Source organism: Thalassophryne amazonica, chromosome 1 (genome assembly GCF_902500255.1).
Source record: "Thalassophryne amazonica chromosome 1, fThaAma1.1, whole genome shotgun sequence".
In the NCBI taxonomy this organism is placed as follows: domain Eukaryota; kingdom Metazoa; phylum Chordata; class Actinopteri; order Batrachoidiformes; family Batrachoididae; genus Thalassophryne; species Thalassophryne amazonica.
The window spans coordinates 10296619-10311144 of NC_047103.1; the positions used below are offsets into that span (position 1 = coordinate 10296619).

General features: G+C 40.1%; 1 protein-coding gene across 1 annotated transcript in view; it reads right to left on the bottom strand.

Annotated features, from left to right (window-relative positions):
• The window catches only part of cntnap2a (contactin associated protein 2a), a 1233088-nt gene that overhangs the window by 504514 nt on the left and 714048 nt on the right, over positions 1 to 14526 (bottom strand). Inside the window, 1 exon segment of the mRNA XM_034162408.1 lies at positions 1736 to 1748. Within this exon segment, the coding sequence (XP_034018299.1) occupies positions 1736 to 1748 (13 nt within the window).

The following is a 14526-nucleotide window of genomic DNA, read 5'->3' on the forward strand; positions in this document are numbered from 1 at the left end:
CTCTTATCACGTCCTGATTACCCCACCTGTATTTAACCCCCGTCTTTCATGTTCTTCACTGCTAGTTCGTTGTACTCCATGCCTTGTGCTTCTGCCTTCGTCCAAGCCCTTTTTTTTTTTGCTGTTTTTCACGCCATAGTTCTGACTTAGATCTGGTTGCCTTTACTGTGTATGACTTTGCTTGTTTTTTGGACTCTGCTGTCGTCTCTGCCTGCCTACTCTGCCTCACTGTGTTTTTGAACATTGCTTGTTTTTGACTATGCCTCAGCCCAACGTCTGCCTGTTACCTTTGTATCGCTGCCTGCCTACCCGTGTACCGAACCACTGCTTAGCCTCCAGATAAAGCCTTTTGATTATTCCCTCATTTCTGTCTGTGGGTCTACATTTGTGTCCTCCTCATTTTGTGCCACCCTGACAGTGGTTTCCTTCTGCAAGTCTAACAGAGATAACACGTGTGGCCTGGAGGACATTAAAAGTCATCCAGTGCCATTGGTGACATTCCGTCCACTTTGAAAGGATGGATCGGGCACAGCGTCTTACTTTCTGCTTGGACGATTGTCTCCCCTCGTGCACAGAGCCGTGTCACTGCTTGTGCACACTCACCGCATCAGTCAGGCTTTAATGCAGTGCAAATTCATTTTGATTTGGTTTAATGTGCCAATTGGTAATGGCTGATAAAATCCAAGGTGTGACAGAAAAGAGCATTATGAAGAATTTTGTGACATTCACACAGCTAAATTTACTGTATATGACGTTATTTACCAGTTTTAAAATGATCCATCACATCCAGCTGGATCCTGTGGTTGGGGATTGACCCTATCGCCACCCATCCCATCTCCAAATCTCCAACCTCAATGTCACCACTTCCCAACGCAAATGGCTGCTTTTTTATTTCGTTATTTTACAATTGACAGGAAGCCCCTCCCCCCCTCGCAATTTCAGTTATGCTCGATCCTGCTGATGCTTTTTATAAGTGTAGCTAAAGCATTACTGCATTGATTGAAACAGAGTTAGCCGTTAGCGTGCTACTTAGTGACTTAACGGCCTTGGCAGTGGATTTGAGCTGACTGTGCAGAATTCCACAGACGTCTAATACACAATGGCTTCCATTTCCATCTCTCACCATCTTTGGAGAAAATAAAGCGTAACACCTAATGAATACTAATGTATACAGTCAGCAGAATTGATCCCAGCGGGTCATCTGCAGTATTTTGTAGGACAAAACCTCAAGTTAACTCATCCTTCATGAGACATTTTGTGTGAAATCCATCTTGCATTGCTAAGGCTAATGTAGCTTCACTACAGTGTCATAATTTGGACTTAAACATGTAGCACCATTTGTCATAGCTAACAACATAGTCGGTTCTGTTTGGGAAGCTAATGTTAATACACACTTTTGTTCACATTTGTTGTTATATGTATTTGTTGTTACAATGTCATTGTAGGGTGAAGCGACGCTATTGTGCTTTATACGCCAGTTACCAGCTTTGCTTAACTTTGTTGGCTTGCAAGGTATGGTTGGCTAGTTAACAGCTAAATTAACAGTAGCTCATATGGCTAGTTAGCCTTCTTTCAAGACTTACACTTTTATTTTACATGGTGTAGATTTTTAATGGTTCTGCAGTTTATGGGTTCTTTAATAGATATCAATATATAGTATCTAAGTTTGGGGTTTCCATTAGAAAGCATGTAGAGTATGGAATTTGTCTTCCTATAGTAAGCTAGTAGGGTGAACTTTAGATAGAAACCTAAAACATATTACATCATAGCTTCTGCTTCTATAATAACACAACCATATTTATAGCTTAGCCTACTAGCTATAATTTAGTTTTACAACAAGTCTACAGACTAGGTAGATGTATACTACAATCTTCAACTGTGTGAACATTTAGGTTTCAGGAGCTAACTCCTATAATATATAATATAATATGCTGTTTGCTGCCCTGATTGTGTAAATATCACTTATATACATGCTGTCCATATTCTTGAGCCACTGAGGTGGGTAGGGAGAGTTCCCATGGGACCAAAAAGCTTTTCAACCTGCCATCCCTGGTTGTCAAGACCAGGCACTAGTGGCTGTACTCTGTTTTTTTTTGTTTTTTTTTAAGATATTTACATGTATCTTATTATACACTAGTAGAGTTCTACCTTAGATCTGGAATGTATAATAGAAGATATACCTTACTGAATTTTCGTGTAGCATTACAGGGGGTTTGTTGCACTTTGGCCATGGATGAGATGATGAGCATAAAACACAAATCATATCTGTCCCACTCTATGGTTTACAGAATATATTATTTTGTTGCAAATGAGCTCAACTTGCATATTTTCCAGATAGCTACATGCTAAAAGTCAAACTATGGAGCAGTGATGAGTCACTGGCTACATTTACATGCCGTTAATATTCAGGATAAGGTCAATATTCCGGTTTCTGAATCATTAGGAATAACCCATTTACATGCTTAAGCAGACAGAGTTACTCCTGTATACATGGTCATTGGTATCATTTGCAATATCCCCATCTAAACAGCGAAGCACGTCTTCCACCTGCGCTTGAATTAGACTGGCATTCATGCAAATTCTGCCTCACGTAACTTTTCAGCCACTTTCTTGTAAATGTCGCTATCTTGGTACTTTCTACCTTCAATAAAATATATTATATTCATGTCTTTCATGATACTAATGAAGTACTCGGTTTCCTCCTCACTCCAAAAGTGTGGTGCTGTGCTGCTGCTTCTGGATTTCCCCATGCTCGTTTACCTCTGCTTCTGTGGTGTCCGGTGGGTTGCACGCGCCACATACAAGTAGTTGCCGTACTCAAAAGACCAAGATTCCTTGTGGATAGGACATGCGCAGAACACAAAATAATGTTCCTTTCTATGGGGATATCCCAATGCGCGTTTCTATGACCTGATATTCGGGTTAGAAAAGGAGTAACCCAGGGGTCATTTTCGGGTTTTAAAAACCAGAATATGAGCATATTGGGTTTTTGAGGGTGTTTACATGGCCGTGCACTACCGGGTTATTGCTATTATCATATACCTATAAATGATACGCCAATATGATTGGATAAAACACTAAAGAATAAATAGCAATACACCCTTTTCTCGGACGGGTAATATTTTTCATACCACCCGAGTAATCAGCCAACCTGGACAGCGGAGCAGCACTCTAGCTGAGTCCCCGTCAGCACTAGAAGGAGAGAGCATATCTCACCCATATTGGCCTCTCTTCATTGGCTTCCTGTTAATTCTAGAATAGAATTTAAAATTCTTCTTCTTACTTATAAGGTTTTGAATAATCAGGTCCCATCTTATCTTAGGGACCTCGTAGTACCATATCACCCCAATAGAGCGCTTCGCTCTCAGACTGCAGGCTTACTTGTAGTTCCTAGGGTTTGTAAGAGTAGAATGGGAGGCAGAGCCTTCAGCTTTCAGGCTCCTCTCCTGTGGAACCAGCTCCCAATTCAGATCAGGGAGACAGACACCCTCTCTACTTTTAAGATTAGGCTTAAAACTTTCCTTTTTGCTAAAGCTTATAGTTAGGGCTGGATCAGGTGACCCTGAACCATCCCTTAGTTATGCTGCTATAGACGTAGACTGCTGGGGGGTTCCCATGATGCACTGTTTCTTTCTCTTTTTGCTCTGTATGCACCACTCTGCATTTAATCATTAGTGATCGATCTCTGCTCCCCTCCACAGCATGTCTTTTTCCTGGTTCTCTCCCTCAGCCCCAACCAGTCCCAGCAGAAGACTGCCCCTCCCTGAGCCTGGTTCTGCTGGAGGTTTCTTCCTGTTAAAAGGGAGTTTTTCCTTCCCACTGTAGCCAAGTTCTTGCTCACAGGGGGTCGTTTTGACCGTTGGGGTTTTACATCATTATTGTATGGCCTTGCCTTACAATATAAAGCGCCTTGGGGCAACTGTTTGTTGTGATTTGGCGCTATATAAAAAAAAAATTGATTGATTGATTGATTAATAATTTCTTATGTGTCCAACCTCTTAGGTTGATCGTTAAAATTAAATATGTTAGTTCTAAAAGCCATCATTATTATTTATAGGAAAACGTTCTTTTTTTTTCTACTAAGGTTTGACCTTTGAGTGTTTATACAGGAGAGAAAAGAGAAAATGTTAATGCCTGTTTGAGAAAAGTGTATAAAGTGTGTAGTGAGGGATTTTATAGCCTTAAAACATCTATAATAATTGTAAAAAATAACGCTGACTACTTCTCGGATTTCGCATATCGCATGTTATTTTTAGAACGTAACTCCCGCGATATACGAGGGACCACTGTATATGATAAAATCGTTATCAAGTTATTCACCAATGAATATAGCTTTTTACACCCTTCAGAAAACCATACAACATTTATCATTTATAGGTATATGATAAAATCGTTATCAAGTTGTTTTACCAATGAATATGGCTTTATACACCCTGAAGAAAACCATACAACATTTATCATTTATCATGGTTTTCTTCAGGGTGTATAAAGCCATATTCATTGTTGAACAACTTGACAACTGATAATATTCCGGTTATGAAAGGGTTATTGGCTGCATGTAAACGTAGTCACTGTAGTAATGTGCTAGCTTGCTATCTCCTGAGCAACAACAATCAGCTGTTTACCTTATGGCAGGATGGTCAACTCTTACACATCCGGCCTGACACTCACACTTTCAGTATCAATCTCACGCTCAAGTAAGAAATGTCACACCAAAATAAAAATATCTCCCATTTATTTTCTGTTGATGACTAGATTAGGCCAGACCAGACCACCGCGCATTGTTTCTTAATGAAAAGAGATGATTAAGCCATGCACCCAAAACAACTGTTAACATCTGCTTACAGTGTTCTCACTGCAGTATTCTGTGATCACTGATTCGCTGAAAACCTGTCACCTGACACGTCAGCTGCCTCGTGAAGCAAAGCTTCGGAGCTTATGGTTCTAATCGAGTCAGCCACTGAGGCAGCATAAAAAGTTTTGGATAACAAGGTAAGCCCATCAAAAGCCTAACTTTGGGAACTTTGCCACTACAGACGGAGCCTCATCAGACTAATTGTGTGTTGAGAGAGTTGGCTACAGAGTTTCTGTGTAGGCTTTCAGTTGTCAGGTGGTTTCCACAGTAGAGAAGCTTGAATCTTCAACTGGACTGTGTTGCTTGACACGAGGACGTTTCGCTTCAAATCGCAGAACCTTCCTCAGCTAAAATTCTTGCTCTGGTAGTCTGACTTCTGTCTGACTCTTGTAGAGAAGAATAACAGAAGCCACAAAAGCTGGAGTTTTAAACCTAATCAGGCGCCTCCTACCGAGAGGCAGACTGCTATTTGCTAGTGACTAAGCAATTGCTTTAATTAGCACCTATTGTGCTCTAGTTAGCACCCTCTTAATGACAGGGTAGCTGTCCCTTCTAACGATGGGACTGACACCTCTCCTGATGGTGTGAATGACTCATTACCATGAACAAAGGACTGAAACTGCTTTGATCTGAGTACCCCATTGTAAACAGGGGACAAGGCGTGTCTCAGACCCCTCCCCTTCTTCTCGACAAGGGTCAGACAGAAGTCAGACTACCAGAGCACGTATTTTATCTGAGGAAGCTTCTGCGATTTGAAGCAAAAAGTTCTCGCGTCAAGCAACCCAGTCCAGTTGAAGGTTCAAGCTTCTCTACTAGTTGGCTACAGGCTTTAACTAGCTGCAAACTAGGTCATTTAAAGGACATAATATCATACATTATTTAATGTCCTGGTTAGCAAGTATTAATGATTGTAAGTCTATCTGTGCACTGAAAATGTGTGGTTACTGATGCATTTTATTGATAATTATATTGACGGTGAAAATGAAGCATTTTGAACCACTGAATTGTGTTGAAATGATTCAGTGTTTGAAGCAATTAAATATGGCAACATCCGCTGGCCAATCTTTAACATAGCACTTGCATGAAATGATTGAATTCGTATGAAACGTAAACATGCAAAAAATAATAGAAAAATATATTAACTAAACACATAAATACATAAAATACAGGCTAATAGAAAAAAAAAAAAAAGAAAAGAAGCTTGTTTTCATTGTGGCCCCTAACAGTTAATAAAATAAAAAATATATAGTATTTTTTTTTTTTTTTAATCAAGAATAAATAAATCGATTGTTCTCTTGTTGAGCCAGTTCTTGGAATAAAAACCAGGTTTTGGTTCACAAACTCTAATTTGACGAGGTGGACCATTAAATAGTTTAGCTCCAGTGTACTTGAAGCACGAAGCCCCACAGGTCTTCACCTGATGACCAGAGAGAAGGTACTCATGACATTCATGCAATTTTAACTGTTGAACTCTGAGCTCAACAGGCAACATATTGACCATTCTAAATTCGGCCAGGCCTATGTGGGTCCGGGGATGTGCAGAGAGGAGAACAAGGATGATCTTGTTCTGCATAATCTGCAACCTCCTTTGATTATGGTTGGTCACCCAGAATACCAGGCTACACGGGCACAGTCCATGTGACACTGTATCAAGGCTGATGTAAGAGGTTTTCTCATATGCAAACCCAAATCTTTTGCATTGGACTTGCTGATCACTTCATCAGCTCTGAGATCACCAGATAAGGTCTGATCTAAGTCAAGACCAATATATTTTACACAGGATTTACTCATAATTTTATTTTACTAGCATTGTCATTCCCTAGAATGAAACAGTCAGGTATTTAAAGACATTAATAATATACTTGTGTTTTAATGTGATTGTGCCATCATAACATACTGTATGTAATGGAGATATAAATTGTGAAATGTTTGTTCAACTATGGACTGTTATGACCATATTGTACAAAAGGAAGGGGATTTTGGGGCTTTAAAGGTTTTTATTTAAAAACAAGATCATTTAGCCATTTTAAGCATTTTTCATTATTTGCCTCTTACATGTTGGTAGATGAGCTTACTAAAATATTTTGGAAAAAGGAAGGATCATGGATGTGGAGAGGAGAAGAATCAAACAGTTTCCCTTCTATTTTTATTTCTATTAGTAAAGGAGGACTTTTTTTTTAAATTAGAGTTTGGGTGACAAAAACCTCACTCCAGCCAAGATCCCAAAGTTGGCAACCCTGTTATGGAAACATATGTTCAGGAACTGGCACTGATATAGGAAATGGACACCGAGTCCCGCCACCACACAGGGCCCAAACCCCACAGGAAGGGAGGGCCGATGCCTAACCTAACCAACCACTGTATGGCGCCAGTTTTGGTGTCATACAGTGTGACTGCTTTCATTTTGGATGCTGTTGATTGGCACTTCAAGTAAGTTCATCAAATTTAATTGCATAATATATACATAATATTCACAACTAAGTTGTGCTTGTCAGGAGCAATTCTGTCCATCCATCCATCCTACTTTCATATCTTAAAACTCAAGAACTGCAATACATACAGTATATATATATATATATATATATATATATATATATATATATACACACACACACACACACACACACACACTGGGAGGTCAAAGCTCTATGTGGCAGAAAAATAAAAATAAATAAAATAAAATCATGCATTTCTGACATTGCTAAATGCTTTTTTATATACTGAATTTTAGGTTTCTATTAGGAAATGTACCAGAAGTCCTGAAATGCTGACATCAGCCATTAGATGGTGACAGAAGCTGCTCAAATATGCAGTAAGGTCTCAAGAAGTTAACTTTCTGCGTAAGTAAGATGGGCTGACAGCCAAAAATCAACTTACAGTTGTGTCTCTTCCCATAATGGGCAACTTACTCGTGTAATGTATTGAGTGAGTATTTTATGATCCAGACACTGTGATATAAATACGGTCAGGTGAACTTTTAACAGGAATATTGTTGAGTATGCAGTCTGCTGTACTATGTGGTCACTATTGAACAAATGTTGTCAATAGACACAAATAAGATTAACACCTTAAATACACTCAACAAAAATATAAACGCAACACTTTTGGTTTTGCTCCCATTTTGTATGAGATGAATTCAAAGATCTAAAACTTTTTCCACATACACAATATCACCATTTCCCTCAAATATTGTTCACAAACCAGTCTAAATCTGTGATAGTGAGCACTTCTCCTTCGCTGAGATAATCCATCCCACCTCACAGGTGTGCCATATCAACATGCTGATTAGACACCATGATTAGTGCACAGGTGTGCCTTAGACTGCCCACAATAAAAGGCCACTCTGAAAGGTGCAGTTTTATGACACAGCACAATGCCACAGATGTCGCAAGATTTGAGGGAGCGTGCAATTGGCATGCTGACAGCAGGAATGTCAACCAGAGCTGTTGCTCGTGTATTGAATGTTCATTTCTCTACCATAAGCCGTCTCCAAAGGCGTTTCAGAGAATTTGGCAGTACATCCAACCAGCCTCACAACCGCAGACCACGTGTAACCACACCAGCCCAGGACCTCCACATCCAGCATGTTCACCTCCAAGATCGTCTGAGACCAGCCACTCGGACAGCTGCTGAAACAATCGGTTTGCATAACCAAAGACTTTCTGCACAAACTGTCAGAAACCGTCTCAGGGAAGCTCATCTGCATGCTCGTCGTCCTCATCGGGGTCTCGACCCGACTGCAGTTCGTCGTCGTAACTGACTTGAGTGGGCAAATGCTCACATTCGCTGGCGTTTGGCACGTTGGAGAGGTGTTCTCTTCACGGATGAATCCCGGTTCACACTGTCCAGGGCAGATGGCAGACAGCGTGTGTGGCGTCGTGTGGGTGAGCGGTTTTCTGATGTCAATGTTGTGGATCGAGTGGCCCATGGTGGCGGTGGGGTTATGGTATGGGCAGGCGTCTGTTATGGATGAAGAACACAGGTGCATTTTATTGATGGCATTTTGAATGCACAGAGATAACGTGACGAGATCCCCATTGTTGTGCCATACAAGAACATCACCTCATGTTGCAGCAGGATAATGCACGGCCCCATGTTGCAAGGATCTGTACACAATTCTTGGAAGCTGAAAATGTCCCAGTTCTTGCATGGCCGGCATACTCACCGGACATGTCACCCATTGAGCATGTTTGGGATGCTGTGAACTGGCGTATACGACAGCGTGTACCAGTTCCTGCCAATATCCAGCAACTTCACACAGCCATTGAAGAGGAGTGGACCAACATTCCACAGGCCACAATTGACAACCTGATCAACTCTATGCGAAGGAGATGTGTTGCACTGCATGAGGCAAATGGTGGTCACACCAGATACTGACTGGTATCCCCCCCAATAAAACAAAACTGCACCTTTCAGAGTGGCCTTTTATTGTGGGCAGTCTAAGGCACACCTGTGCACTAATCATGGTGTCTAATCAGCATCTTGATATGGCACACCTGTGAGGTGGGATGGATTATCTCAGCAAAGGAGAAGTGCTCACTATCACAGATTTAGACTGGTTTGTGAACAATATTTGAGGGAAATGGTGATATTGTGTATGTGGAAAAAGTTTTAGATCTTTGAGTTCATCTCATACAAAATGAGAGCAAAACCAAAAGTGTTGCGTTTATATTTTTGTTGAGTGATGCTGACCTGGATAAGAGGACCTAAAGTGAACACTCAGCAGTTATCTGAAGCCAAGAGCAAGGGTTGTTCATGATGCCGTTGGTTTAAACTTTCTGCTAATTATGGCATCCTCAACAGTCTTCATGATGTAAGAGAGGTTTTTTAAAAAAACCTAATGAGTTTGGCCTTTCTGACAAATCAAGTTGTATCATCAGAGAGATTAACTGAAAGTAAGCAATTTGCTAACATCACATTTCTATAATCATCATATTTTACTTCAGAGTGTAAATTAGATCCTGAAACTGATTCTTTTTGAATAATTATTCTGTATATTGTGTCATAGCTGTGTGTGGAGCATTTGGTCAAATCACAACCATACATACACACATATTCAGACATACAACCCCATAAGCATAAATTGAATTGATTAGTCACATACAGGTTGAAAACATGATAATATCAACATGGGCTACATTAAAATGCACATCACTCAAATAAATAAATGTTATAGTATTTACTTAATCTGGTTATGCCAACCAGTTTCACAAAATTGGGTTTTATGTAATGGGAAAGGCAAAATGTAACAAATTGTTACAATTAACTGCATATGATATTTCTATTTTATGAGACTGGTTGACATAACTATATTAAGTAATTATAATAGTTATTTTTATTTTATTTATTTATTTATTTATTTATTTATTTATTTATTTTACAGTGGACCTCACAACTTAAACGGTTTTTCCCAACTTTCTCTCATTGCAGATCAAGTCAAAGACCGTTTCTGAACCGGGTTCAACCCAAGATGCAAACGAACCACAAACCTGTCAGTGAAATAAAAAAATATTCTTGGCTTAGTTAAAATGTGAAGAAGGAAACGTGAGAATAAGACATTTTCACACAGCACCATCGAGGAGAAAATTAAGATGGATACAGACACCTGGATATGGGTTCACGGCAGGAAGGGTGGTTCCTGGCCTAGGGGAAATCGCTTTGCTTGATGGAAGAGAGAGAGAAATTACAGTTCCTGTAGTTTTGTTTTGTACAGGTGGCCACACACACACACACACACACACACACACACACACACACACACACACACACACACACACACACACACACACACCACATGCAGACCGTGGTCCAGCAGCAGACAGACAGAGGAGTCTGGCATCATTAACCTGGCGTCGTCCTAATTCTGACAAATTGCAGCTGCTGGATTTGTGTGTCTTTGTGTGTGTGTGTGTGTGCGTGTGTGTGTTTCTGATCTATTTGTGTCTGGATTTTTGGAACTTCCTCAGCTCGGTCAACTGAGATATGGATTTTAAAGCGAGATAAATGATCTGGAGATAAACTTGTACTGCTTATGGACGCCATCTCAAAGAGAAACACAAAAACATAAACAAGCTCAATGTGTGAAGTACTGCTGGATTAAAACACTTCACAATTCTTAAGGATCTTCTGTGAACCCTTTCAAATCAGAGGACAGTCACACAAGGCAATTCTTACGCAATGCTGGCTTGGAAAATAGGTGGCACTGAACCTGTGGTGACAGATTTTGATTTTTCACAGTCACTCTGTGGGAAAACTGCAACAAATTTAAAAAGGACAGATTTTATATAGCCGGGGCGTGCTGGGGAAGTGGACTCTCTCCAGATGTATGTGCAGGTTATCAACAAATTGCTATTATAAATAGAGATGTGTGGAACAAACAGCATGTAAAGTCCACCGGTATGGACTCTGCTTCGAGCACACGTTGACATCACTACCAGAGTATGGCGCAGAGCTTTTAAAATAAGCTCCATCACAGGTTGGCTGCATTTATTTTCCCCTGCCTGCTGCTGTATGTGAACAGAGAAAACGTTCAGAGTGAGCGGAAAAGTAACGAGACCGAGAGTGCGGCAGTCATCCCGCGCAGAAAAAAATAATGTTACCAGCTTCACTCAAACAAAATTATGAATCAGTCAAAGAAAACATTATTTTGCAAAACACAAAAACATGTTCATGTCAGAGCAAAAGCTTCCTTCTGTCTTTCTGTGTTTGCATGAATACATGTGCAGGCCTGCCCAATGTGTGGGCCTGCCCAATGTGCTGCCCAGCAGGCAACATTCCTTTATTCTGGTCCACCTTGGCAACTGACAATCTCAGTCGAAATTGTTTGTAATTTACACAAGGTTTACAAACTGTGGCTGTCCATTCTGATTACTGGCTACTTGGGAGGTGCCACAGCCAATCATTTTCACTGTACACAGGGTTTTGGCACTACCAATCCATCTGCAAGCAAGTGATGGTTCAACTCTTTCGGATCCTACTATGCTCCCAATTCAATTTCAATTTACTTCATTTATATAACGCCATATCACAACAAAGTTGCCTCAAGGCGCTTCACACAAATAAGGTCTAACCTTACTAACCCCTAGAGCAAACACACAGGCTTCAAGCAGGCCAGCAAGTTCCCAGTCTTACTGTATGGTTATGAGACCTAGAATTTAATCAGTGATGACCAGATGTCTTTGAATTTTCATTGTTACGCAGATGATACCCAGCTTTATCTATCCATGAAGCCAGAGGACACACACCAATTAGCTAAACTGCAGGATTGTCTTACAGACATAAAAGACATGGATGACCTCTAATTTCCTACTTTTAAACTCAGATAAAACTGAAGTTATTGTACTTGGCCCCACAAATCTTAGAAACATGGTGTCTAACCAGATCCTTACTCTGGATGGCATTACCCTGACCTCTAGTAATACTGTGAGAAATCTTAGAGCCATTTTTGATCAGGATATGTCATTCAATGGGCATATTAAACAAATATGTAGGACTGCTTTTTTGCATTTGCGCAATATCTCTAAAATTAGAAAGGTCTTGTCTCAGAGTGATGCTGAAAAACTAATTCATGCATTTATTTCCTCTAGGCTGGACTATTGTAATTCATTATTATCAGGTTGTCCTAAAAGGTCCCTGAAAAGCCTTCAGTTAATTCAAAATGCTGCAGCTAGAGTACTGACAGGGACTAGAAGGAGAGAGCATATCTCACCCATATTGGCCTCTCTTCATTGGCTTCCTCTTAATTCTACAACCCTTGGCAAAAATTATGGAATCACCGGCCTTGGAGGATGTTCATTCAGTTGTTTAATTTTGTGGAAAAAAAGCAGATCACAGACATGACACAAAACTAAAGTCATTTCAAATGGCAACTTTCTGGCTTTAAGAAACACTATAAGAAATCAAGAAAAAAAGATTGTGACAGTCAGTAACGGTTACTTTTTTAGACCAAGCAGAGGAAAAAAATGTGGAATCACTCAATTCTGAGGAATAAATTATGGAATCACCCTGTAAATTTCCATCCCCCAAACTAAAACCTGCATCAAATCAGATCTGCTCATTGACATTGACCCTATGCCATGACATTGATCCTATGTGTCTTTTTGCAAGGAACGTTTTCACAGTTTTTGCTCTATGGCAAGATGCATTATCATTTTGAAAAATGATTTCATCATCCCCAAACATCCTTTCAATTGTCCAAAATATCAACGTAAACTTGTGCATTTATTGATGATGTAATGACAGCCATCTCCCCAGTACCTTTACCTGATATGCAGCCCCATATCATCAATGACTGTGGAAATTTAGATGTTCTCTTCAGGCAGTCATCTTTATAAATCTCATTGGAACGGCACCAAACAAAAGTTCCAGCATCATCACCTTGCCCAATGCAGATTTGAGATTCATCACTGAATATGACTTTCATCCAGTCATCCACAGTCCACGATTGCTTTTCCTTAGCCCATTGTAACCTTGTTTATTCTGTTTAGGTGTTAATGATGGCTTTCGTTTAGCTTTTCTGTATGTAAATCCCATTTCCTTTAGGCGGTTTCTTACAGTTCAGTCATAGACGTTGACTCCAGTTTCCTCCCATTCATTCCTCATTTGTTTTGTTGTGCATTTTTGGATTTTTGAGACATATTGCTTTAAGTTTTCTGTCTTGACGCTTTGATGTCTTCCTTGGTCTACCAGTATGTTTGCCTTTAACAACCTTCCCATGTTTTTTGTATTTGATCCTGAGTTTAGACACAGCTGACTGTGAACAACCAACATCTTTTGCAACATTGCATGATGATTTACTCTCTTTTAAGAGTTTGATAATCCTCTCCTTTGTTTCAACTGACATCTCTCGTGTTGGAGCCATGATTCATGTCAGTCCACTTGGTGCAACAGCTCTCCAAGGTGTGATCACTCCTTTTTAGATGCAGACTAATGAGCAGGTCTGATATGATGCAGGTGTTAGTTTTGGGAATGAAAATTTACAGGGTGATTCCATAATTTTTTCCTCAGAATTGAGTGATTCCATATTTTTTTCCTCTGCTTGGTCTAAAAAAGTAACCGTTACTGACTGCCACAATCTTTTTTTGTTTGATTTCTTATAGTGTTTCTTAAAGCCAGAAAGTTGCCATTTGAAATGACTTTAGTTTTGTGTCATGTGTGTGATCTGCTTTTTTTCTACAAAATTAAACAACTGAATGAACATCCTCCGAGGCCGGTGATTCCATCATTTTTGCCAGGGGTTGTAGAATAGAATTTAAAATTCTTCTTCTTACTTATAAGGTTTTGAATAATCAGGTCCCATCTTATCTTAGGGACCTCATAGTACCATATCACCCCAATAGAGCGCCTCGCTCTCAGACTGCAGGCTTACTTGTAGTTCCTAGGGTTTGTAAGAGTAGAATGGGAGGCAGAGCCTTCAGCTTTCAGGCTCCTCTCTTGTGGAACCAGCTCCCAATTCAGATCAGGGAGACAGACACCCTCTCTACTTTTAAGATTAGGCTTAAAACTTTCCTTTTTGCTAAAGCTTATAGTTAGGGCTGGATCAGGTGACCCTGAACCATCCCTTAGTTATGCTGCTATAGACTTAGACTGCTGGGGGGTTCCCATGATGCACTGAGTGTTTCTTTCTCTTTTTGCTCTGTATGCACCACTCTGCATTTAATCATTAATGATTG